Source organism: Quercus robur, chromosome 4 (genome assembly GCF_932294415.1).
Source record: "Quercus robur chromosome 4, dhQueRobu3.1, whole genome shotgun sequence".
Classification (NCBI taxonomy): domain Eukaryota; kingdom Viridiplantae; phylum Streptophyta; class Magnoliopsida; order Fagales; family Fagaceae; genus Quercus; species Quercus robur.
The window spans coordinates 57,458,905-57,484,863 of record NC_065537.1 but is presented as its reverse complement, the minus strand read 5'-3'; the positions used below and the strand labels follow the sequence as shown (position 1 = coordinate 57,484,863).

At 32.8% G+C, this 25,959-nt stretch overlaps 1 protein-coding gene and 1 pseudogene across 1 annotated transcript; one reads left to right on the top strand and one right to left on the bottom strand.

Moving 5' to 3' along the window:
• Positions 1-25,959, top strand: part of LOC126722238 (carotenoid cleavage dioxygenase 7, chloroplastic-like) — a 72,368-nt pseudogene that overhangs the window by 31,793 nt on the left and 14,616 nt on the right.
• On the bottom strand, positions 3,523-8,612 carry LOC126723098 (BAG family molecular chaperone regulator 6). Its single transcript, XM_050426374.1, has 3 exons — positions 8,413-8,612; positions 5,464-7,297; positions 3,523-5,260 (listed from the first exon to the last, which is right to left on the bottom strand). The coding sequence occupies exons 2-3, from the start codon at positions 7,207-7,209 to the stop codon at positions 3,668-3,670; spliced, it is 3,339 nt and encodes a 1,112-aa protein (XP_050282331.1). The 5' UTR covers positions 7,210-7,297; positions 8,413-8,612; the 3' UTR covers positions 3,523-3,667.

Sequence of the window (25,959 nt, the reverse complement as noted above, 5' to 3'; positions counted from 1 at the left end):
AAAGAAGATGGTAAATGGTGGTTATTGTGTGTGAAAAAAGAGAAACAATTTAAAAAAAAAATTGATATTTTAATGAAATATAGTGTGAAATAGGATGTAGGGTGTTTTGAAAAGTAAGTAAAATAGAAAAAGTAGGTTCCTATGTTAAAATAAATAGAAATCTTTCTATGAGCTAATGTGAATGTTTTTATTCAGCTATTATATTCTTATTGATTAATGGTTTTTTTTTTTTGGGATTTTTTTTTTTTATGTAATTTCAACTTATGGTGTCTGCTCTTAATAATTACTTTTTATCATCAGACTAAAGGTAGGAATCAAGCCCCATATTTTTTATTTGTCAACAAAAAAAAAAAAAATTTACCAATTGTGTTAATTTCTTCATATTCTATCAATCTTCTTTTCCTTTTTAAATTTATTTTTCTATTTTATTTTTTTATAAATATTTTTTTCTACTTTATTTGACAAAGAAAATAAATAGAATGTTAAATTGCAAAGTATACCCTTAAATTTTGGAGGTCTTTGGATTTTACATCATGAAATTTCAGAATTTAGATTTTACCCCTAAAGTTATGAACAGTTTGGATGGTAAGCCCCTCCATTAGTGTTGTGTTGATGTGTCCGTTAAGTAACATATAAGCCAACCATTTATGCTAGACGCACCAATCAAATTGCGCCACATGGAATTAGCTTATTCTATATAATTAAATTACTAAAAAAAGCTTTAACAAATTAAAGTAACTCCTAAAATTTAATAAAATAAAATTATTTATTTATTTATTTTCATTTCAGCTTGCTCTCGTAATAACATGGATGAACAGAATATCAAACAAATTAAAATCCAGATAGATCAAATGCATAAATTTTGAACTAGGTGGTTAATTGAAAATTGCTCAGGTGGAATTCTTATTCTAATATTTAAAACTTATGCTTTCAAAAGGGGGGGGGGGGGGGTGAGGGGAACTAACTTATTAAATTTAATTCCCAAATTAAAAGAGGATAACATAAAATAATAATAATAACCTTCTTTATATTATATTAATAACACCTTTTGTTTTAAATGAAAAATATTTTTTATAATATGTCTACTTATAAATTTATAATATTTATAAATTAATAAATTAAGGAAAGAACTAGTGTATTATCAATTTGGATGTCCATTGTTGACCTAATTAATCATGGGTATTGCTTGGGTTTGTTAGTTATGCAGGGAGCCACATTAATAGTCGGTTCTACTCATTACAATGTCTATCAAATATTTTATGCTTTTAATTTTTTTAAGAGAGTTCCAACCTATGGTATCCACTCTTGATGATAGTCCTTTTATATCATCAAATAAAGACACCAATCGGTTTTTGGTGTAAGTAAGGATTGAACCACGAATCTCTTATTCAACCATTTGAGACTTTACTAGTTAAACTAACTAAAACTCACAATATGCTTTTAATTTGAAATGATATTTCGTTACTTTTCTGCAACAAACCTTATATATCTTGAGCATGCCTTTTAGACTACTATCCTATAAATTATTGTTGGTCCACATTCTAAATTATATAGAAAAAATTAACTCTGAATTAAAGGTGGAAGTTTTTTTATGGTCATTTTCACCGCACATTTTGTACAAGTCTAACCACCTTGTGGGCCCAATTTCTTATGTTATAATTTTTTTTTTTTTTTAATTATTCTTTTAAGTATGGCCCAAGAACATGTAACATGTCAGGAAAAATAAGATAGTATGTTTTTGAAGAGTATGACTCGGTTTCTTTTGTATCTTTTTTCATGAGTCTAATTAGTATGTACTACTAAGTGGGCAAGGGACACTGCTTGCACCTTAAGCTTAAGCTAATGGAGGAGGTATTTTACCTGGAATTTTCACCCCAAAAGAGTTGTTATGCTTTGGCTGTCTATGGCCCAACTTTCCTGATCTACCATTTTTTAGCCTTAAACAAATGGCTGACCTTAAGTGGCTAGCCTCGTTTGCTACACCAACCAAATGCAGCCTCCAAGGACTTGCCATTACTTGGAAACATTAGCCCAAGAATTTAGGCAAATTCATCTCCCAAATTATGTATAAAAAAAACATATTAACCATTTTGCCCAATTAAAGCAAATATGACCATAATCTCTTTGATTAACATCTTGCAATCCAAAGATTCTTATATTGACCAAAAACTAATAACTAAGAGCAACCCAAGCTCAATAGAAAAGCCTAAATCAAATTCAAAACAAACTAGCCACTTGTTGCCCTTTAGAGCTGAAACTAACTTGGGAGTACAAGCCTAATTAGACAACAACAATTCTCAATATTCTGAAACTTGGGGGTGAAACTACTGGTATAAAGGAACCTATACTCTCTCCCTCATGACATTTCTTAATTTCCTCTTATTATTGTCTGTAAGTCAAAGTATTTCCTCTTATTACTGTCCATAAGTCAAAGTATTTCCTTTTATTATCGTCTGTGAGTCAAAATTTCAAACATGATGTTCTAAGTGCATTTTCTACATTTTTACTATTATAATTTTGATTTCTCTTGTTAAAGCAACATTCGCTTTGTTCATCGTATGTGGAATTTCTAGTTTGACTCTCCACAAATAATCATTTCTAAATAACCCAAGTAGAGATTTGGGCTATTTTTACATTTTTAACCCTTGTCACAAAACGTACCCAACAAAGTGATATGGTCATATTATTGTTTAATATAAATATTTCTAATAGTGATTTACACAATTACACGAGCCTGCCTAAAAAAGCTAGTTCTAGATGAAGTGGCACTCTGAATTATTTTTTTGCTACCAAAGCCTCTAGAGCAACTTGAAGCCAAGAGAGAAACAAAAAGGATTTCGAGGCCTCCAAAGCTAAGGCTTTATGGATGGCTGTAATTCACTCAGGTACATGATAACAGACTACGGGTTGCATTTCATCTAGTAAAAGAGAAGACCTCTTTATAAACAGTTCCAGCTTCCAGTCAGACTTTCCGTGCTTCTCTCCCAATAAGTAGGCTTCACTATTCGTAGCAAGTAGCATCAGGCCTTTCATCTAGTTTCATTGCCTCTCAGATATAAGGAAAATGGCTGCAGTGCGATGTTCCTCTCCATTGATTTTTATTGTTTTCAGTGGCTTTCACTATTATCAAAAAGATTGCCAAGCTGCAGGAGTTGGCTTTCTATGGTAGACATAAGGTTGATGCGTCAGTAACTTTACCTGTTCTTCTTAAGGCTCTGGTTGCAATAAAAGAACCACACTAATTATTAGAACTGGATATGATTTCAAAGGCATTAACTGAACTATGCTAAAAAATGATCTAGTTTCTGTGCAGCCATATTGAACAAGATAAAGATTAATTTGTAATGGGGCATTCTGATTTATCAATGCAGAGATTGTGCAAGCATACGGTTCACAAATATGCACATACAAAATATAAATAGCTTCCATTAGCATAGAAAACGGCGAACTGATTTATATCTATTAGCAAATATACAAAATCATGATATGTTTAAGATGACAATCTGAATCAATCATGTATCATAAAGCCAACAAATTAAGAGCGGAATTATTATACTCCATTAGTAAATATACAATAATATTTTAAGTTCAAGACACAATACAAAGCAATTCAACCCAACACAACCTTAGCATCAACTGGACATAGTACTTTTGAGAACCAGAGACACTACACCGCAACACCAATAGCCCTCTCCTTAAGGGCTTTATTAGCTGCTTTGACACGAGAAGATCTAGATAAGGCTGGTTTTCTCCTCAGTTTCTTCTTCCTAGCCAACTGCTTCTCCAAGTCTCTTACTCTTACAGTCAAGTTGGATATAACAGTCAACTGCTCTTTTCCTGCTGCAATCAACTTCTCCATCATCTCCCTCAATTTCTTGTTCTCTTCGATAAGCTTTTCATCACTTTCCACACCTATGTTGCACTCATCAACAGAAACCTGGCTGGCAGTAGGTGATAGAGGTAATGGCTCTCCTTCCCCTTCAACTTTCTCTACGTGCAGTGGAACCTCCTCACTTTCAATTTCAGACCCAATAGCCTGGTGAATCAGCACTTTATTATTCTGGCTTTCATTTTCTGCCTCTTCCGCCTCTTTCTTATCCTCCCCGATTGCTAGAAGTGGCTGCTCATCATTATCTTCCACAATTTCAACTCCAATAGCCTGGTCAACCAGCACTTTTTCATCTTGGCTTTCATGTTCTGCCTCTTCCTCCGCTATCTTCTCTTCCCCGATTGCTACAAGAGGCTGCTCATCATTATCTTTATTCTCCCAAGTTGGCACTTCATTGCTTTCTCTTAGTATTGGTGGTGATTCCACTGCTAGTTCAGGTGTTGCATCGCCAGGAAGTTTCTCATTCTTCTGATAGCCAACATTTTCCCAATCTAAAGATTCAGCAATAGACTTCTCTTCATGGATGTCCAGTGCCTGCTGCTCCAATTGACTTACAGTTTGAGTTTCATCATCTGGTGAGATCACATCGACTGTGGCATTACATTTCCCCTCTCCACCAGTTTCAACTTGTTCGTGCCTCTCAAATTCAGAAGCAGCAGGGCCATCATCTAACACTCCACGCCTTTCATCCGTACCCATCAAATCAACCTCAATTTGCAAAGTAGCATCCCCTGACACGTTAGATTCTACTTCACTTTGTTCAACTTCACTTTGTCCCGTTCCAATTTGATTGTCCTTGTCAGACTCATAAACAGTAGGGTTCTCATCAGTTCCTCCTTGTGTAAATTCCATCTCAGATTTGATCTTCTCTTCTTCAACCAAAGGAAGTTCACTGGATTGCTCAGAATATACAATATTTTCATTTTCTACATCCTTCAATGTTTCTTGACAAACATTTAGCTCACAATTAAGTACCTCATCTTTTTGTTCCATAATTTGCTCTGGCTCAGCCTCTTTAGGCACAACAACACTTGTGTCAGTAAAGGTAGACCCCGAAGTTTCCTCACTTTGGAGGCTCGACACAGGGCGAAGCATGCTTTCGTGTGCCTCTACCATTCCAAGCTTACCATTGCAGCTTCCCTCAGGAGAGCTTTTGCCAAATCCTGCTACTTCCACTGCTTCCTCCTCTTGCAGGCACAAACTATTAGAGGTCTCAGCAGTGTGTTGTTCCATATGTTTAGTGGTAGTGGTGGACACCTCCTCAATGGATTCTTCAGACTTGTTAATCATCAGAGAATCTAGCTTATCCTGTAGGCTTACAAGCTCCCTTGCCAAGGATTTTCTCAAATCTCTAACAATTGGGAGCAAGCCCTGATATATGGTAAAAAAACAAATTATAAACTACAATGCAAAACAAATAGTCTAGCAATAAAGGAGAACATAGAATGACATTGAGTTGATAAAAAAAAAAATTGTCTATCATATCTACTATAATAACAAGTTTAAATTTTCCTCTAAAGTCCGTTCATTAGGAAAATAATACAAAAAATAATAAAGGACTAAAGTACACAAACCTGAATTGTGTCCAATTTTAGCAGAAGCCTCATTATGGTTTCTCCAATTACCACTTTCCGTTTGTCATCTCTTTGAAGAAAAAAGGAAGACTCCAGGATCTGAATCTGATTCTGAATATCAACCACCTGCTGACGAACTTCAGCTAGTTGCCTCAGTTTCTTCAGTGGTTCCCATTTTCTCACCTCATACCCATGATAGGCAGACTGGATAAGCACAGCAGCTTCTTCCTCTGACAGGGTCTTTTTCTTGAATTTACCTTCATCACCAGCTAATTTAGATGAATCTATCTCTTCCTTTGATTCAGTTTGTTCCTCAGTTTTCATATCTGCTTCCTTTCTTGATTCTTGAACCTTACATTCTTTACCATCTTCTTCAGATTTCTCTTGAGAACCCATCAAAGGATTAAAAGGGAACTGAGGCTCAGACCCATCTCTTAAATCCCTATCCTTATCTTCACTGGTTTTCCTTTCCACCACCTCTATAACCTTTATCTTTTTCCTTGGCTCCACCTCCTTGCTGCTATCTTGAGTTATTGGAACTTGAGGAGTCTTCTTTTTAAAGCTTGATGCTGCAGTTTCCATGGAAGTGTCATTATTTGATGCCTCTTTTGAATGAGCAGGAGGACTAGGAGATCGGGAACCGCTATTTACATTTTTCTTCCTTGGTAAAGGATCTACTCTCAAACAAACTGGAGGTAACTTGGACATCTTTGGTGGGGATGATGTTTGCTTTTTACTTTTGCTACAAGGAGGCTTGTCCATGGTATTGGCATCACTTCTTCCTCTGCTCTGAGTGTCCTCTGAACTTTCCTCCTTATGCAATTCCATTTGCTTCACCGGAATATTTTCCTGGTCAGCAGCTTTCTCCCCCAATGACACCTCTGAATCACCCTGACTCTTAGAAATCTTTTCATTTGCTGTAGGTACATTTGTGAGTCCGTGACTTTGAGGAGGATTTACTGGAATGAACTTGAAAGTATAAGGTGGCTCTTTTTCCTTATTTCCAGCTTCCTCCTTATCATATGGCATCCAGATAATGGGAAATGGGAATTGTGTCCTCTTCTCCTCCTCATGTTGCTGATTCTGAGTCCTCTTTCCATCTCCACCATGCAGCAGAGTTCCAAGGCTATTCATGGCAGGTGGAGCTGGAACCTTATCAGACTCTGCAGTTTCTATCTCATCTTCAGAAGGCTTTTTTTGCTCTTTTCTTTGCATGGACTCTGGTGGAATCCACACAATTGGATAGGGGTAATTCTTGGCCTGAACAGGAACCATAGATTCACTTTCACTTCTTTTCTTTTCAACCTCCGGCTCCTGCTCCACGATCTTCACAATTTTATCATCCTTCTGATTGTGCGCATGATTCGGACACCCACAGCAATGATAGTTTCCAGCGGGCACATTCTTGTCATACTCATATCTAGGCATCTCCATCGAGTAGTGTGGCGGGGGTACATAATGAATAGGGTAGGATTCGTGATATGTAGGATGACCCCCACAACAAGACATAGGTGAAGGTGGTGGAAAATGAGGATAAGGAGGTCTAAAACTATAATAACCCGGGAAGCTGTTATGATTGCAGCATGAATGCCATGGCATTGGGTAGCCATAGTTGCCACCATGAGGCCAACATTCATATGGAATATTGGGGTTGATTGGTTCACTCTTCATAGCTTCCAAGCCTGGCTGATGATACTGAGTAAACTGGTGGGGTCGTGAGTCCATGAATCTGTATACAGGCATCATTTTTGTCCCAACCTTTGTAAAGGTTGAACCACCCCGGCAATGCTTGGAAAAAGTTGGGAGTTTCTTGCTTAGAAAAGTATAAGCAAGACTAAAACACAAAACGAGGAGAAATCAAATTAGCCCAGAAACCCAAAAAAAGAAAAAATGAGTGACTCAAAAGGAAAATCAACTGAGACAAAAACACTAAAGCAGCAAACACAAATCACATCAACGCAATAACGGTCTTATGATGGTGCATTGTTTACAAAAATTTCAATCAATGGATGAGGAAATTTGAGACAAATATAACTGTCTAAATTCTATGCTATAAAGAACAGAATTCAGTATATGCATGTACAAGAGAAATCCAAGTCCAAATTAATCAATTCTTTTGTAGAACACAAGAAATATGGATAAAAATTTCAGTATGTTGACATCTAATTCCAGATCATAAGAAATATGCAAGTATCAACTGGAATTGTCCTAAACAATAACTGTTTTTTTAGCGATTGAAGTCATCGGAGTTCATTTTTCCTTTTAAAAATTATAAATAAACAAATAAGAAGAAAAGGTCTCCCAACTCATATACAAGGGGATTTTTGCCCGTTAAAGCTAATTTTGCATACATTATTAATTATGTAACCAGCATATTGGTTACGCAACCACGAGTCTCTAAGACTTGAGTTCCAAGCAAAGAGAACACAACACATAAAAACAGCTAAACTGACTTTAATTGATAGCTACACTTTCAAACGGACCGACCAAGCACAGAGATTGCAATGCTAGGAAATAAAAACAGAAATTCAGAATTTACATTAAAAAAGATTGCAAACCCAGCTCTCAATTTCAATAATTTCCTTATCTACATGACTACGTCACGTCACCTCAACTAAACAAGTAAGAGCATTTTAACATTAACAGCATTTTTCGCCAAATAGCATAATTTTAGGAATAATTTAGGAAAAAAAAAAAGAACTGGCTCAAAATTATTTAATTATGTGACATTTTTTTTGAAACTCAAGTTTGGTAAACTCAAGTTCAAAACACAATCTGATCAAACATAATGGTTCAAACTCGAATTTGACAAACTCAAATTTCAAAAAAGCGCCTACATAACTAAATGAGTTTGTTCAAGTGTTATTTAGCAAATATTTCCTAAACATTCTAGCCTACCGAAATAAATAAATAGAGAAGCAAAGAGGAGAAGTGAAAGCAATGACTTACAGTTAACAAATTTATTAATTTCCCCGAAGAAAATGAAAACTGGTTTCAGCCAAACGGTTCCACACAATCCTTAATTCAAAAGTTTTCGGCACCCGAATCAATCCACAAACCCAGAAAACCACGATTCAAATTCTTGAGCTTTCTCTCTCTCTCCCTGTTTAGTTTACACCAACTCTTTTTCTCTGATATGAGTGTCAGATATCACCATATCAGCCTTTTAAAGACAGCCGTTAATAATGTCTCTGTTCCAGATCTTTCTGCGCTTGAAAGAACTGTCTGGAATTTTCTTGCCACGTGTATCGAGTTAGGAAAATTTAAAAAAAAGAGTAACGTGGCGCTTTGTGATTGGATGATGGGTTGGAATTGCATGAGATATAGAAAAAGCTGGTCGCAGCGAAGTTGGTAGAGCCTTCGGGAAATCTAGATTCAGCAGCTGACGTGGCACGTGGGTCTGTCCAGATGTTTCTGGTGTTGTGTAGTGATTTCTTATTAATTTTAATCTATACTTGACATTACATCACGATTTAGAGATTTGAGCTGCTACGGGCTAGCCAGCCCAATAATGTCGGTTTGGGTTGGGTAATTGTTAAATCGGGTATGGATCAAAATTTGAGAAGAGCTAGATAAGTACTTGTCAAAAGAAAGCAACCCCTACGTGGCGTGATAGAATCCACGTTACTCCTATCCTCTAGATTTTTATTATTTCTACCATCCAGATTGTTAGGAATGTGATTTTTTACAACCTGGATGCCTAGAAATATAGTTATTCCTGTGTTTGATTTCATTAGGAATCTTTCAAGATTCTTAGGGACTGTTTGGTAATATTGTTCTAGTAACATTATTTGTATTTTTTAGGAATATGTGTTGGTCAAAAAATATGTGAAAATGCGTGTAATGTTATTTAAAAACTAAAAATATATATTTAAACACATGTAACAAACGGCCCTTTAAGAACGTAAGATGATAATGTTTAGTTTATTTCTAGGAATCTTAAATAAATTTTTTTTTTTTTTCATTATATCCTTTAATTTGAATGTGAACTACCAAGTCCTTAATATATATATATATATATATTTTCTAAGGGTCAGTTTAGATACCGCTTATTGTTGAAAATTGAAAACTTATTGCTGAAAACATGTAACAAAATAATTTTTAAATGTGTGAATAGTGTCGTGGAACCCAATTTTAAAGTAAAATTTGTGTTTTTCCTTATTTGCGGGTCTCGTGAACAGTGCATGAGACCCAGGGAAAAAACGCCAGACACAGATATGGGTTGTTTTTAGTGGGATCCAAACTCACACTAAATAAATAATGAAAAACAAAATATAAACTATTAATAATTTGTTGAGCAACACACGCACAACAATATAAGTGAATACCGAGCAATAATGGAATGTCCCCTTCAAACTTTTTTTTTTCCACACGTGAAACCTAAATAGAACTTTGTTAAAAAATATATCAACAGAGTTTTCTATCCTGTTTATGTTACTCTGGCGAGAAAAGATAAAGACAAGAGAAAAGATATTGATGATTTGTTTTATATTTTATCTTGATTGTTTAAATGATAAGAAAAAGGGGTTAAAATTGTCAATTTATAAAAAATACAATTTTCTTTAAACTTAAGAATATGGATACCACATGTTTTAAAGGAAATCCACATTCCTACTAAAATGGGTTTAAAAGGGAATCTAGATTCCTCTGACATTTGATTATTTGACGTGATTTGTAACCAAACATAAAAATTTTTAAACATTTTTGGGAATTATAAAACATTACTCCGTTCCAAATGCCACATTAGAGTATGTTTGTTTGGAAGTAAAACATGTGGATGGAAAACTTTAAAGAGAAAATAGGAAGAAAATTTTTTTGGAGTGTGTTTGGTTGGGTGGGGAGAAAGAAAAATAAATTGTGGGACCTAAGTGTTTTCTCCTCAAGTCTACCAAAAAATTTTCTTTCCAAAATAGAAAGAAAACTGAGTGAAGATAAATTTTTTCTTAATTGACAAAAATACCCATATGCATGTGCACATAAGCTTCTTCAAGTTGCCTTTTTTTTTTTTTTTTTTTTTTCTCTCTCTTGGGCAACGTTGCCTCTTTAATTTTTTTTTTCTTTATTTCTTTTCCTGGGCAACGTTACTTTTTTTTTTTTTTATTCTTTTGATTTTCTAGGCTTGGGTTTTTTTTTTTTTTTTTTTTTGGTGTGTGTGTCTCTATTTGTCACTTTTTTGTGTGAACATCATTCTTTAACAAAGGTATATGAATAAATTTATTCAAATTCATTTTTTTTTTCATCCTTCCACTTTTCCACTCCCAACCAAACAAATAGGAGAGAAAATAAAATCTTTTCTATTTTCCCATTTTTCCATCCTCTTACTATTTTTTATCCTCTCACTTTTCCATCCCTCCAACCAAATGAACCCTTAATAAACATAAATTTGAACATAAAAGCAGTATAAAGGATTTGTATTTGAAAATGAGTTGTTGCATTATCTTGTTCGGTACTCTCTCTATCTCTAGGTGGTAATATTGATTATATGCATCCATGCATGTGTATATTTGTGTGCTTTCGCTATAAATATATCAATATAACAAACCATATGGCACATTCTATGCTTGTGACGCTTACATAAATTAGTTTGAGTTCCTTGTGTTTAAAAAAAAAAAAAAAAAAAAACCACATTCTGTGCTAGCAATGATCCGTGTGAAGGAGTTTCAAGATGGCTTAAAGGGAAAGCTCTAAGCAACTCTAATGTAGTACAGTGAGGAAGTTCTTGAGAAATCCTGATAGCAATATCATACTCAATATGAAATTGTATAATTTCAAATTGGCATATATCGTATTAAATATCCCCATCACATATGCAGGTGTCTATTCAATTAGATGCTGATGGGAATTTCCAAAAATGTTGTGTGGGAGCCTTTGAATTATCAATGGAAAAGGTCAATAGATTTTCCTGTTAAAAAAAAAAAAAAAAAAAAAGCATTTATGCAGCAACTTCTTCTGGATCTCGCCAAACGTTTCCACATTTTCCATTTGACACCGTCGTGAAGCTCAATGTGTTAAATCAATTTGTTCATACATGGTCTGCTAGTCGTCAGAAATTTATCGGTGAGCCTATTTTTATTCCTAAAGGGGATGAAGAAGAGGGTGGATATCTTCTTGTGGTTGAGGTGAGCAATGTCTTGATCATTTATCTCATTAACAAAACTTCATAATTTTAGTGTAAGCTAATTTGCAAGCTTAACTAATGAATATCCACTTGATATAGTATACACATTTATATAGAAAATATTGATTGAAGTAAACGTGTCTAAGAAGTATCGAATCTATCTTCTTTGATAAGACAAATGATTATCTCACACTCTCAATGCCCACATTTCATACACACCGAACATTAGTAAAAAAATGTGAATACCTAATGTCCACACTTTATAAATGGTTGTTGAGTGTATATGGAGCATGTACATTAAGAGTGTGAGACAATTATTGCCCACCATGTATTTTTGCAAACCACAAAACCAAGTCAACCAATATATAATCAGTTTTAGTTGTTTATATTTGATTTTTTTTTTAATTCGAAAAATTGGTTCATAAATCATAATGAGATTAGATATATTTCTATACAAAAAGTTAAGTGATAATTCGGTTCTATTAAGTACATTTCCCCCTCCGCCTTAAAAAAAAATACATTCCCTCAAAAATTACAGTCTTAAAGTTTAGTATTTTCACATTTATATATTTCCACCAAAAACTAGTTTTAAATTTATCTAGTTTTAGTTGTTTTTAGTTTGACAATTTTTTTATTCAAAAAATTGGTTCAAAATGGGATTGAATATATTTATATAAAATAAAAATAAAAAATCAAGTGTTAGTTTGGCTCTATTAAAAACATTCCCTGAAAAATTATAGTTTTAAAATTTTAATGTTTTCACATTTATATATTTCCAACAAAACTAGTTTTAAATTCGATCAATTTTAGTTGTTTTTCGTTCGATTTTTTTTATATATAGAAACACTCAGTTCAAAATGGAAATATATATATTTATATATAAAAAAGTAAGTGTTAGTTTGGTTCTATTAAATACATTCCCTCAAAAACTTAAATTTTTAAATTTTATTAGTTTCACATTTGTATATTCCCACTAAAAAAAAAAACTGGTTCTATCATGATTTAGACAAGCTAAATAAAATAAAATCAATTTGAACTTAAATTGGTTTTATTTTTTGTTTAACTTCATAATTAAACCAATTTTGTGGTTTGCCAAACATTCCTTTTTACTGTCTAAAGCCTATCGCACAAAAGACTAATAGGTCTTGGTAACTATATTATGGATTTATATTGACTACGCATAAATGTATTTTTTTTCCGTTTTTTGTATTACTCTTTATTATAGTATGCCGTTTCAATACAAATGTGCTATTTTGTAATTGTGGATCCTAAAATGATGGGAGAAGATAATGCACTTATTGCAAGATTTGAAGCCTAGAAGCACCTTAATTTTCCTCTTGGTTTTCATGGGTTTTGGGCCACTAACAAGTAATTTGCTTTTGATAAATGAGCTAAAATTCTAAACAAGCCAAAATACATTACCATCTCAAAGCCATTTAGGCAAGTGAAAACTATTGTGACGAAGTAATATTTATAGTGTTATTGAATAAATAGACTTTCATTTACATGTACAGTTTGGATATTTGTGTTAATACAAAATATCAAATTGCTTCTTCCTTTGTTTTTGGATTCATGAATTTAAATTGCTTTATGCGAACTCATGGTGAAATGAGTTTATTATGAAAATTTTAGGCCCCAATTAATTTTATAACAAAATTATTTGACTTGTTAAATTAATCGATTAAGAATTTAGATTGATTTTTAGGTTAATAACTACAGTTTACAAAGAAACATAAATTACACTATATGAAAAACAATAAACAAACAAACAAATGACAAAACATATGATGATCCAAGGAACTGTTCCAAAGGGAAAACTGCTGCAGGGGTTTAACCACCAATCCTAAGAAAAACATATTCACTATATAGAATTGAAGTTTTACAAAATATAGTAATCATATTTTAGTTTACAACAACTTGTAGAACTTATTAACATTACTTAGTTTCTGTTTGTGTCTAGTTTTTTGTTTACCTTTTAGCTTTTTTTGCTTATGAACGACTTTTTAAAACCTCACATCTTTTCTCTATTTATTTTATTTTTTTTAAAGTACAAGTATACTTTTAGCAAAATCTCAAGTAAGCTATTATTAAAGGCACACTTAATGTGGCTCCAAATCCTTGGATTCTTTGATATATGAACTCTTTTGCAAGTGAACTTTCTGCTCACGACTTCAAGTACCCATGTGAAGCTTTCATCTCCATAGCAAACCTTGAGATGGCTCTATGGCTTTAAACTTGATCTACATAATGGCAGCAACAACACTGTGTAAGATGATTCTCTATTTGCTTCTATAACAAGTTGAAAAGGTGAAGGTTAGGGTTTTCTCTTTTTATAGCATAAATTATCTACACAACTTGATTAATGGGCGTTTGATATAGACACACCTATTAAGGTTACAAAAACCCATTTGCATAGCTGACTTAATGAAAATCTGATCAAATCAAATTTTGAATCTACTATTCTTAATTGATCAAGTATGTGTTGAGAATGTGTCAAAATTAAATCTTGATCGATCAAGGATATGTTGAGATTCCATACAATAATTTACTTTTGCAAAAATTTTGTATATGCATATGTATATGGTTATGTTTATGGTTTTTTTTTATGTATATGTACGCATGTCTATGTTCTTGTTTATGTTTATATCACATAATTTACCATCTAGAGTAAATCCTCACTCCTTATCAATGATTGAAACTTGATGCCACCATTAATAGAATCAAAGTTAGGAGGTATAGAACATGTATCACGTGATTTCAGAAGGCTACAAGAATCCTAACCTCAACATTAAACTTTTAGTGCAAGACATTTCTATCTTCTTAGCCTAAATACTTCCAAATTGGGTCTACTAGGTAAATGGAGAGACAAATTTGTAACAATCCTAGTTGGTTATCTTTCTATTCACACTACACTCATTAAAGTGTTGTGTTAAATCTATTAGGAGAATTAACCATGTGGGAGTGATTAATAATGGTATTATATTAAGAAAATCAAACGTTTTTCAACTAAAACATTGACCTTTCACACTAATACACTATTTAACATTTATACCTATAAAGTTAGTGGAAAAAATGACAAATAAGGAAGAATATTTTAAATCAAAGATATAAAATACAAATACAAATATACTTCAATAATACGTTTCAAATATATAATCGGATATATATGCTTTAATCCTTCTAAAATGTTGATACTTATTTGTTAATTATATGAGAATTTATTCAATGCTAAGCTATTCTAGGTGTCCTCTTGTCATATCTCTCTCCAAGGACAGTGAAAGTGTTGAATATCACATTCGTGATTTGGTTCATTTTCATAATACCCATAAATGTTTATTGCATCACCATTAACCATTATAGCATTAGTGTCAGAGGGAAAAATTAGAGTAAAGTTAGTGGGGGAAAAAGGGGTAAATAAGAAGCATTATTTCAAATTAATGATTAAAATAAAAAAAATTTCCAATTACCACCTCTTTTTTTTTTTCTTTTTCCTAGAAACACACACACAGAGCAAGGGAGATGGAATGAAGTTCTGACACAAAAGCACATCATAAACTCCACTCAAAAGTCATTGACAACTTTTTTAAACTTATATTACTTATTTTTGCAAATTTTTGTACACAAATGATTAACTTATTAATTTAGTTGTTTTAAAGTTTAATAAATTATTAGTTTTTGTTTTACTTTGTGCATTTGTATGATATGTATAAGTTTATGTTTCAGTTTATGTTTGACACGTGTATATATATATAGACACACATGTATATACATTTGTTTTTTAATGTTTGTATCACATAATTTATCATCTAAAGTCAAATCCTTACTCTATCACTAATTTGAAATTAATACCATTGTTAATTGAAGTAACAAAGTGCAAAAATGTTGATTTCCTTCTAATGCATTTGAAAAAAAAAAAAAAAAAACCCACTTCCATATCATGTTGGACCCATAAATGATAAAAATGAATTTATAAATGTGACTCATTGGTGATTGGATGTACAAAAAAAGTTAGGAGTTATTAAACTTATATCACTTGATTTTTGGAAGAATACAAGAATCCCTTCATAACGATACACCACAAACATTTAAATATGGCAATGATAATGTTACTATGACAAAAGGCCAAGGTGTTTTAGTATTTTGTCTAGCTGTGATTGTATGGATGAAGTAAACACAAGAAATCTAGCTATTTGTTATGAAATGCTATTGTTTCCCATAGACTTAGGGTCCGTTTGGTTGAAAAGATGGAAAAGCGAGAGAATAGAAAATGAGAAGATGATGAAACAGTGAAAGGATAGAAGAAATTTTAGTTTCCCTGATTTGTGATTGGTTAGAAGGGTAAAAAAGTGAAGGAATGAAAATTTTTTTTGTTTGGTTGAGGAGAGAAATGGAAAATAGAAAATAGAGTTTCTACAAATTTACTTATACATCCTTATTAAAAATGATGTCCAATTAAAAAAAAAAAAGGCAAATAACCAACCAAAAAAAGAAGCAATCACCCAAGTTTATTAAAATATAAGATTCATGCCCAATAAAAAAACAAGAAAAAAACAGTCCAAAAAAGAAGGTAGTGTAGCTGTACATGTATCATGCTTAAAAAAAAAAAAAAAAATTTGTTGCCTAGTTTAACCCAGTATAAAAAATAATGAATAAAAAGTAAAGAAAGTCAGGCAACTTCAAAATTTTTAAACTTCTTATATATCTTTTTTTTTAATGTGAATTTTAAAAATCTAACCATTGAATTTCACGTTACTTATATTCTTAACATGCATATCAAATTTCGTTCAAATTAGATATTATTTATTATTTAATTAATAAACTTATTTTTTATACATAATTTTAGATTATAAAATTATAAAATTTTAACATTTATTTGATGAAATAACAATTAATTTTTAATCTTTTTGAAATTTTACATGCATGAAAAATATAATTAAAATATATAATCTAACGATTAGATTTTCAAAATTCACACGCAATATAAAGATATATGAAGAGTTTATAAAGTTTTTCTTTAAATTATTTTAGAAAGAAATTTTATTCGACAGCACATACACCCAATTTTGAGAATCATTGGATGTTGCTGCTGTTGTTATCGCTGCTCTACGGCTTTTTTTCACTTCACACATACACCTAGTTAAATCGGGTTTGGATCAAAATATGAAAAAAGCTAGATAAATTACTTGTCACTTCACACATACACCTAGTTAAATCGAGTTTGGATCAAAATTTGAGAAAAGCTAGATAAATTGATTGTCAAAAGAAAGGACCCACTTAATAAACATTACCTGTTCACATTTGAAATCCTTATCTATTTGCATTAACGTGTAACTCCTTTGTATGTGTGTATATATATATATATATATATGTAACTTTCTCTCTCTCTCTCCCTTTGTATGTGTATATATATTGTATGTGTATATATTGTGAGATTTATTTGTAATGAGTTTAATATTAAATTGGTAAATTTTATTCAAGACAATTGATTTTACGACTTCCTTACAACTGACTCGCGAATAAACAACCTGCATGAAGTCATGAAAGAAACACATGTTAGAAACTGCTGAATAGTTAACAAATTGACTTCTCCGAAGAAAATGAAAACCCGTTTCAGCCAAACAGTTCCACACAATCCTTAATACAAACGTTTTCCACGGACAAAGGATTTCATGCACACTTGTGTGAAGGAGTTGCTGCAAACAGGATTAGATGGCAACAATCCATAGTGACACTTGTCCTAATATCATGAAAAACGCACATGGTTAGTTTTATTAGTTTGTATTGTCCGTTAACCAACGTTTTCTTTCTCTCTCTCTCTCAAACGTCAAACACGCAAAAAGTTATCCATCTCTCTCTCTGAAACCATGAGTCTCATTCAGCAAAAAAAAAAAAAAAAACCATCACTCTCTCTCCTCTCTCTTCGAAATCATCAGACTCTCTATCCATCTTTCTTCCTCCTTCATTCCTCTCATTAGAAACCACAGCCACCTCAACCCATAATAAAAAAACTCTTGCTGCCAATCCCACCTAAAACCGAAGATCCAACATGCAAAAAGGAATCCTCCCAAAATTTAGATCTGATCTGTGCACAGTGAGGATTTTGGCTCCGGTAAGTGCAAATATTTTGGAAATCGGGGTTTAGATCTGGTGCTAAATCAATTGGGTTTTATGGGGATTTTTTTTTTTTTTTTTTGGGATTTTGGATTCTTGCTGTTTGGATGCCAAGAAAATATTCAAGACTGAAATTAAAGGAGCTGAAGAGAGAGATAGAGAGATAGAGAGAGAGAGAGCTGCTATAATTTTGACGGAAAAAGTTAACTAAAATCTAACCGTGTGCGTTTCACAAGATACTAGGACAAGTGTCACTGTAGATGGTAGCCACCCAACCCTGTTTGCAGCAACTCTGCACACAATTGTGCAGAAAATCCTTGTCCTTTCGGCACCCGAATCAATCCACAAACCCAGAAAACCGCGATTCAAATTCTTGAGCTTTTTTTTTTCTCTCACTCTCACTTTACACCAACTCTTTTTCTCTGATATGAGTTTCAGATATCACCGTATCAGCCTTTTAAAAGACAGCCGTAAATAAATGTTTCTGTTCCAGATCTTTCTGCGCTTGAAAGAACTGTCTGGAATTTTCTGGCCACGTGTATCGAGATAGGAAAATTTAAAAAAAGAGTAACGTGGCGCTTTGTGATTGGATGATGGGTTGGAATTGCAAGAGATATAGAAAAAGCTGGTTGCAGGGAAGTTTGTAGAGCCTTCGGGGAATCTAGATTCAACTGCTGACGTGGCACGTGGGCTGTCCAGATGTTTCTGGTGTTCTGTAGTGATTTCTTATTAATATATATATATATATATATATAACCGAAACTTTTGAAATTTTCACAATTTTCCACTTCAGCATTTAATTTTTTTTTTCTATTTCTTAAATTTGATTTAAAATTAAATCTAATGTCTGCCCCCACCAAATACACGTTACAGCCTTTTTAAAACCAAAAAAAGAAAACTTCTCTCCTCTTCTCACTCACTAACATCTCCTTCTCCTAAACGTAAAACTCATCCTTACCTTCCTCCAAAATTAAAACCCAAAACTCAGATTCTCTCACAGTCGCTGCTGCCGCCACAGATTGCCGCCACCATAGATCGCTGCCCTCCAAGTCTCTCACAACTTTCAATGTCAGATGAGGCTCATCAATATGAGGACTCCACAACCCAAACCATGGAGGATTTTTCTGGCTACCCAATTCACGAGCCTCATTCTTTCATCCAAAACTTTGCTTCTTCTTCACTGTTTGTTGACACTGAAAGTTTACAGAACCAGGTACGGAACGGAAATTTGTATATGGGTTCATTGCTATGGGTTTTCATTTGCTTCACAGTTTAACTTGCTGGGTTTTCTTCTAAGGGGTTTTATATGACTATGAGTGTGACGTGACACTCATAGTGTGTGTGTGTGTATGTGTGTTGTTGATTAGTCTTTGGAGTTATTAATGATGCAAAATATGTTCATTAGATCGATGAACTTGCGACTTTCTCGGATACTCTTGCCCCATCAGTGACTAGGATCCTGTACACTAAGAAGGATGTTTTGGCACGCAGGTATGCAACTTGACACAACAAGGCCTTGATATACAAGGAGTCAAATGCATGAATAAGAAATTCATTTTCTGATTTTGATTTTAACAAATGAATTTCACTTTAAATGGCACTAATAAGTTGTTTTGTCTAAACATATACTAGAAAGTCTGGCATGCTACAAAAGGTTGTAGTTTGTTTGTTAAGTATGTGTGAGGAAATAGTTCGTTTGTTATTGCTTTTATTTTTATGATTTTGATAAATCTTAGGTGGTGGAGGGGGACTTGAATCTATGTATTCGTTGGAAACATTAGGAAGTGGTAAAGATTCTAATTTGTTTATAAATTTTCTAAGATCAAGGTTTGCTATCAAATTCGATGTTGGCTTCGTTGAACCTAGAGAAACCCTATAGAAGATCAAATTCTACATGGGCTTCATCTCTTGCCAATTTAAAGAATGGTTAGTGATGTTTTTATTTTAATTTTATGTTTTCCCCCTTACCGATTCTCTTTATTTGGAGTAAATTTGTGGTTTTTTTTAAAAACCAAAAGAGCCTTATATTATTATTGTTCATTGAGAGCCTTAATAAGGGGCAGAAAGAGTTAGAGAGGGAGAGAAAAATCTCAGGGACTTTATAATTAGACCAGAACTTCTCCGAAAACATTACCAGTAAGTTTTTAATTTTGTTCTATTGTTTTTGGCTGTTAAGTATGATTTAGGGTTACATTTGGGAGAGTTCCTTTTGAATGATTAGCATAGATTGATGGGTTTGGAAACAGTAGTGGAGTTTGCTAATTTCAATTATTGGTCGCATTGCTCTCTCTTTCATATTTAAGCAAATTCAATCAAATTATTGCTCTCTCTTTCATATCAACTAAGGGGGTTGCTAATTGCAGTAGCATGGCTTTGTCCTCAATTTCTTGGTTATGATTTTCCATCTTTTTTGGTTAATAGGAAGGATGTGGTGTCATTGTCGAATGGTGTATTTGCCCATGTCTTATTTATATGGGAAAGATTTGTCGGTCCTATCCATCTTTCTACATTTAACTTTTACCCTTCCATACTATAATATTTTTTATTCTTTTTTCAAACTCTTGTTGTTGCACTGAAAAATAATTCAAATAATAGGTTTCAAAGATTCTTCAAAATAGTTGTTGTATTGGATTAATTGATATTGTATAAGTAATAATGATTGCTTGAAGATTTAGAATTGTAATAAGATTTTAATCAATACTGCAAAGTTTGGTCAGGTCCCAAGGGTCAACTTCAAACCCAAGGGATGTTTCTTATAGAGGTGTTGAAACAGAGACTTTGATAGGTACAATCTCTTCCACTGCAATATGAATTGCCCATAATATTTTGTATCTATAAATATTCTTCTCTTGGCTTCAACTCAAACTTTTCTCATAAACAATACTTTACTTTTGTTAGTGGGAAAGAGAGAAAAAACAACTCAGCAATCCAATCTGTTCTGTGTTAGACAGCACCTTTAAGATAAAATACCTTACTATTTTATTCTTATTACATAATTTGAATCTAAATTCCCAAATTTTTTAATTTTTACAAAAAATTATGATCTTTTTCACTCATTTTGATTGTGTCCATGCTTAAATTTAAAAGATATTGCAAAGGTGGAGATGGAGTATAAGTATGAGGACTTAGCTAAAGCCCTTGAAAACTTTGGAAACAATTATTATATCTTTCTTCTCTTTTTGTTTGTTTGTCTAATTCTTTGACTGAATTGAAAATAAACAGTTAAGTTCTTTTGCAATCTAACATTTTAATCTATTTACATTTTTATCATTTTGGGTGTGTTATTGATAATTGATATATGAGCCGATTTGTTTGGTCTATTATCCGCTCATCTAGTAACACCCTTGATTATTTGGTTATTGGTTTTGATTAAGGTTGATAGAAGGGCAAAATCGAAGACATCTACAATCCCACTTACAAAAGAAGGCAAATACGCCCTCAAGAACAATCTTCTACTGAACTTATACCTCTCATCATGTACCGCAGATTTACTAAGTAAGTTGACAGAAATCCCTAGAAAATATATATCAAGGAAAATCGAATATTTACCTTATATTTTTTGTGCGTATGGGTTGGATAAGAGTTTGGCTTTTGTCATTGTGTCAGTCTGTGGAACAAACAATGTGACGCCTAATTGAAAAGGTTACTAAAACAAACATTTCCCTATATTTATTAACCATAATCCATATACTTCAATAATTATATGTATTATTGAATTTTGGTTTGTGTATGTGTTTCAAATTTGAGAAAAATTTTAGTTAAATTAAAGTAACCACTTCAGTATTACATTATTATTGAGAACATAAAATTTGGTCAAAGAGGAAGAACCTTTATAAATATACTACAAGTTGAATATTTATATGCTTGCAAATAACATTTACAAATATGCAGACACAGTAATGTTTTGTAATGTTGAGGCTGAATTGCATGAAATAGAGATTGAGTCTATTGATGGAATTAGAGAAGTAGAGGGAAGCAAAAGAATGCACTATTATAATAGTCAGCACTTTCTAATGTTCACAGCCACTATTATATAAGCATATAAATCTTCTTGAAGCCAAAATTTAATGGTGGTTCATGCTAAGCAATTCTTCTGTTGATGTAAGTAGTGAAGATCAAAACCTTATAGAAACGAAGTAATTTGAGACACATATAATTAAATGATATAATAGTTCTCAACTCTCTATATTTCTTTGAGCATTTAGATCAATGAAAATTTCGTATCTTTGTTGTGTATTGAGGTAGCACCATGAAAGGTTAATTAGCAAATACAAGATTCTCTTTCTATGAAACATGTTTCTCCAACTTAGTTAGCCTAATTTGTTTATTGATTAATTTAAATGCTTTTCTTTCTTCCTTTTTTTGTCGTATATTTATTATAGATTGTATGCAAAGATGATCCATAATCCATTGATTTAGTATCAGTTACCTAAGATTGTTAGATTTACAAGAACTATGATTGCATATTAAAAGTTTGTTGCTTAGAACTATTTGATCATTTTTGGCAAAAGCACTTTAGCCATCAGATGCTTTTGTGATTCAAAATGCTTTAAAACAATTGGTCTCTAGATGATATAGAGGCATTTACCCCACTTGGTATATACCATTGGATACAAGTTTCTGTATTGGTTAACAGCTTTAGGATGTTCACTGTAATAATAAAAATTTAAAAAAAAACATTTTGTGTAACAGGTCACCATCTTTGCATTGTACCATTAGGACCCAAATATTGGAAAGATGCTTCTTATGGATTCTATCTTTTAATGCCTCAATCCAGCCTCAACAATTGCAGATTTTCTTGCACATAGTGACCCATTTATGCTACCAGTAATTGGAAAGAGGAAGCTGATGAAGAAGATCCTTTATTGGTGATTCTTGTAGGTTGGTTATTAAGCTGATCCTTACTAATCCTTTTTATGGCATTTGCAGGTTTTTTTAATGGTTAACCTTAATTCTATTACTAATTTAAAACTTGTGCATATATTCTTTATGCAATGACCACTGAGCTTTTCTTAAACTTGGTAAGGATGAAAATATGCAAAGCATAATGGAAAGGAAAGAGTGTTCTATTGGGAAAACTTTTTAATTATATCCAATTAACTTGCAGAAGATGGAGGATATGAGAATGCAATATGTAGATCTATTATCAAGCATTGAATTTGTAGATTTTCAATTTTTCTATTTTCAAGTGTTAGTATTCCTAATTCCTTTCTCAAATTTTTTTTTTTCATTTTTTATAACACTTTATAACGCCATTTTATTCAAGAGAAATCTAATTGAGTTTGTGGCTGTGCAACTTTTCTTCTTTTTTTCCTGCTTAATTTAACCATTTGAATAATTGTATAATATATCTATCCAAAGTAGGATTTACTCTTTATGATATGTGCATAGGTTTAAAACCAAAACATCTGTGATTACGAGAAGTTCTACACAATCCTTTGTGTTGAAAACTACCCAAATGTAGTGCAGTGCAAAAGAAGAGGAAAGAGAACATCATTTTACACTAAACAAGTTGGGAAAGTTGACATTCATCATGCATCCTGCAATGGAACAGTTTACCTCTTTCCTCTATCATAAATTGTTTTATTAAAAAGATGAAAACAACCCATTTGTTATGCAAACAAATGTGCAAGATAACATAGATTATATTGGTGATGAATAGTATATTTAATTACAATTGAGCATTGTGCGAAATCATCACCATAGCATTTTTTTATAGCCAAGTTATAATAGCAAAATAATTTTTTTTATTTTTTATTTAACTATCCCGTACATCGCACGGGTTAGCGACTAGTTTTAATCTATACTTGACATCACGATTTTGAGATTTGAGCTGCTACGGGCTAGCCAGCCCAATAAATTCGGTTCGGATTGGGTAATTGTTAAATCGGGTATGGATCAAAATTTGAGAAAAGCTAGATAAAATACTCGTTGAAAGAAAGGCCATTTAATAAACATAGAGTTGAATACAAAAAGTTGTATAGAAGATTTGTATTTAAAAATGAGTTGCTACTTTGTCTTGTTCAAGTACTCTCTCTATCTCTAGGTGGTAATATTGACTAATGCATCCATTCATGTGTATATTTGTGTGTTTTCTCTATAAATGTATCAATATAACAAACCATATGGCACATTCTATGCTTGTGACGCTTACATAAATTAGTTTGAATTCCTTGTGTGAAAAAAAGAAAAGAAAAGAAAAGAAAAAATACATTCTGAGTTAGCAATGAACTATGTGAAGGATTTTCAAGATGGCTTAAAGGAAGGCTCTAAGCAACTATGATGTAGTACAATGAGGAAGTTCTTGAAAAATCATGAGAGCAATATCATATAGTGGTGTCAAATGGGTGGGTTTGGGGTGGGAATTATTGGGTTAGGTATATAAAACCTATTTACCCATTAAAACCCATTTATCTAATTCTTTCTAACCCAAATCCAACCCAATCAAATTATTATGGGTAAACCCCAACTCATCAAATTACCCAATTATCAAAATTACCAAAATATCGTTAAAGTGAAAATGGCCATTTTGAAAACGTTTGCCTCCCCAATTGAAGTGAACAAGCAATTTTCTTATTTATTGTTTCACCTTTGGGAGGATTAAGTTTAACCATCCAACTATCGAATATAGACTCCAAAATTTTCTTAGAAAAATCACAGAAAGAAAAAACTTGACATCCCATATTACAATTCCCATTAATTCCCACATTTTCTCAGTACCCACATTTTCTCAGTACCCAAACAAAGAATTTACAAAATTAGACAACTATTGAGGTACAAATTTCCGGGCCTTAATTTCATTAGCCCATTCACAAAAATACTCACACAAGCCCATAAATTATTTTGAGCTCACATAAATATTCCTCATATATATTACCCAAATATTCTCCACGTTATTAAGACTTCACAAATACTCCATACACAAGCCTATAAATTGCCTTGGGCCTTCTCATGAATATTACCCATTATAGCCTACATATTATCCAACTTGGGCTTTCACAAAAATACTCACCATATTGCTACCATATTGAGCCACAAAATTATACCAACTCTATAAAAACCCCAAAAGCACTTACCTTGTGGGAAAATCCAAAAAGCCCAAATATTCTCCACGTTATTAAGCCTTCACAAATACTCCATACACAAGCCCATAAATTGCCTTGGGCTCTCTCACAAATATTACCCATTATAGCCCACATATTATCCAACTTGGGCTTTCACAAAAATACTCATCATATTGCTGCCATATTGAGCCACAAAATTATACCATCTCTATAAAAAGCCCAAAAGCACTTACCTTGTGGGAAAATCCAAAAGCCCAACAAAACCCTCTCCAAAACCCATTCCTACACGGCATCTTTACAAAGCCCGTTGCTACATGACATCTTTACAAAACCCATTGCAACATGGCACATCCAAAGCCCGTTGCTACACGGCACCTCTAAAGCCCGTTACTACATGGCGTCTTTACAAAGCACGTTGCCACATGGCACATCCAAAGCCCCTTGCTACACAATACCTTTACAAAACCCATTGCTACACGGCATCTTTACAAAACCCGTTGCTACACGGCACATCCAAAGCCCGTTGTTACATGACACCTTTACAAAGCTTGTTGCTACACGGCATCTTTACAAAGCCCACTGCTACACGGCACATCCAAAGCCCGTTGCTACACGGGACCTTTACAAAACTCATTGCTATACGACACCTTTACAAAGCCCGTTGCTACATGACATCTTTACTAAGTCCGTTGCTACACGGCAATATTTTTACAAAATCTTACAAAGCCCAAAATATTATTTTGGAAAAACAATTACTTTATGCTCAAAACCCAAATGTTAATTTGGCACTTATTACAAACCCCAAATATTAATTTGGCACTTATTTTATAAAGCCCAAAACTATTTTGGCAACTATTTTACAAAGCCTAAAATACTATTTTTGGCAAAAACAATTACTTTATGCTCAAAACCCAAATATTAATTTGGCATTTATTACAAAGCCCAAATATTAATTTGGTACTTATTTTATAAAATTCAAAACTATTTTGGCAACTATTTTACAAAGCCCAAAATATTTTTTTGGCAAAAACAATTACTTTATGCTCAAAGCCCAAATGTTAATTTGGCACTTATTTTACAAAGCCCAAATATTAATTTGGCACTTATTTCATGAAGCCCAAATGCTATTTTGGCACATATTTACAAAATGCAAATATTATTTTGACACTTGTTTTACATATACTAAATCCCACACTCATGGGA

Excerpts from the sequence above, each read along its gene's own strand:
- LOC126723098 (XM_050426374.1), bottom strand. The coding sequence starts at position 7,209 with ATGATGCCTGTATACAGATTCATGGACTCACGACCCCACCAGTTTACT. Across the intron at positions 5,261-5,463 it reads TAAAATTGGACACAATTCAG|GGCTTGCTCCCAATTGTTAG; the intron begins GTTTGTGTACTT and ends ACCATATATCAG.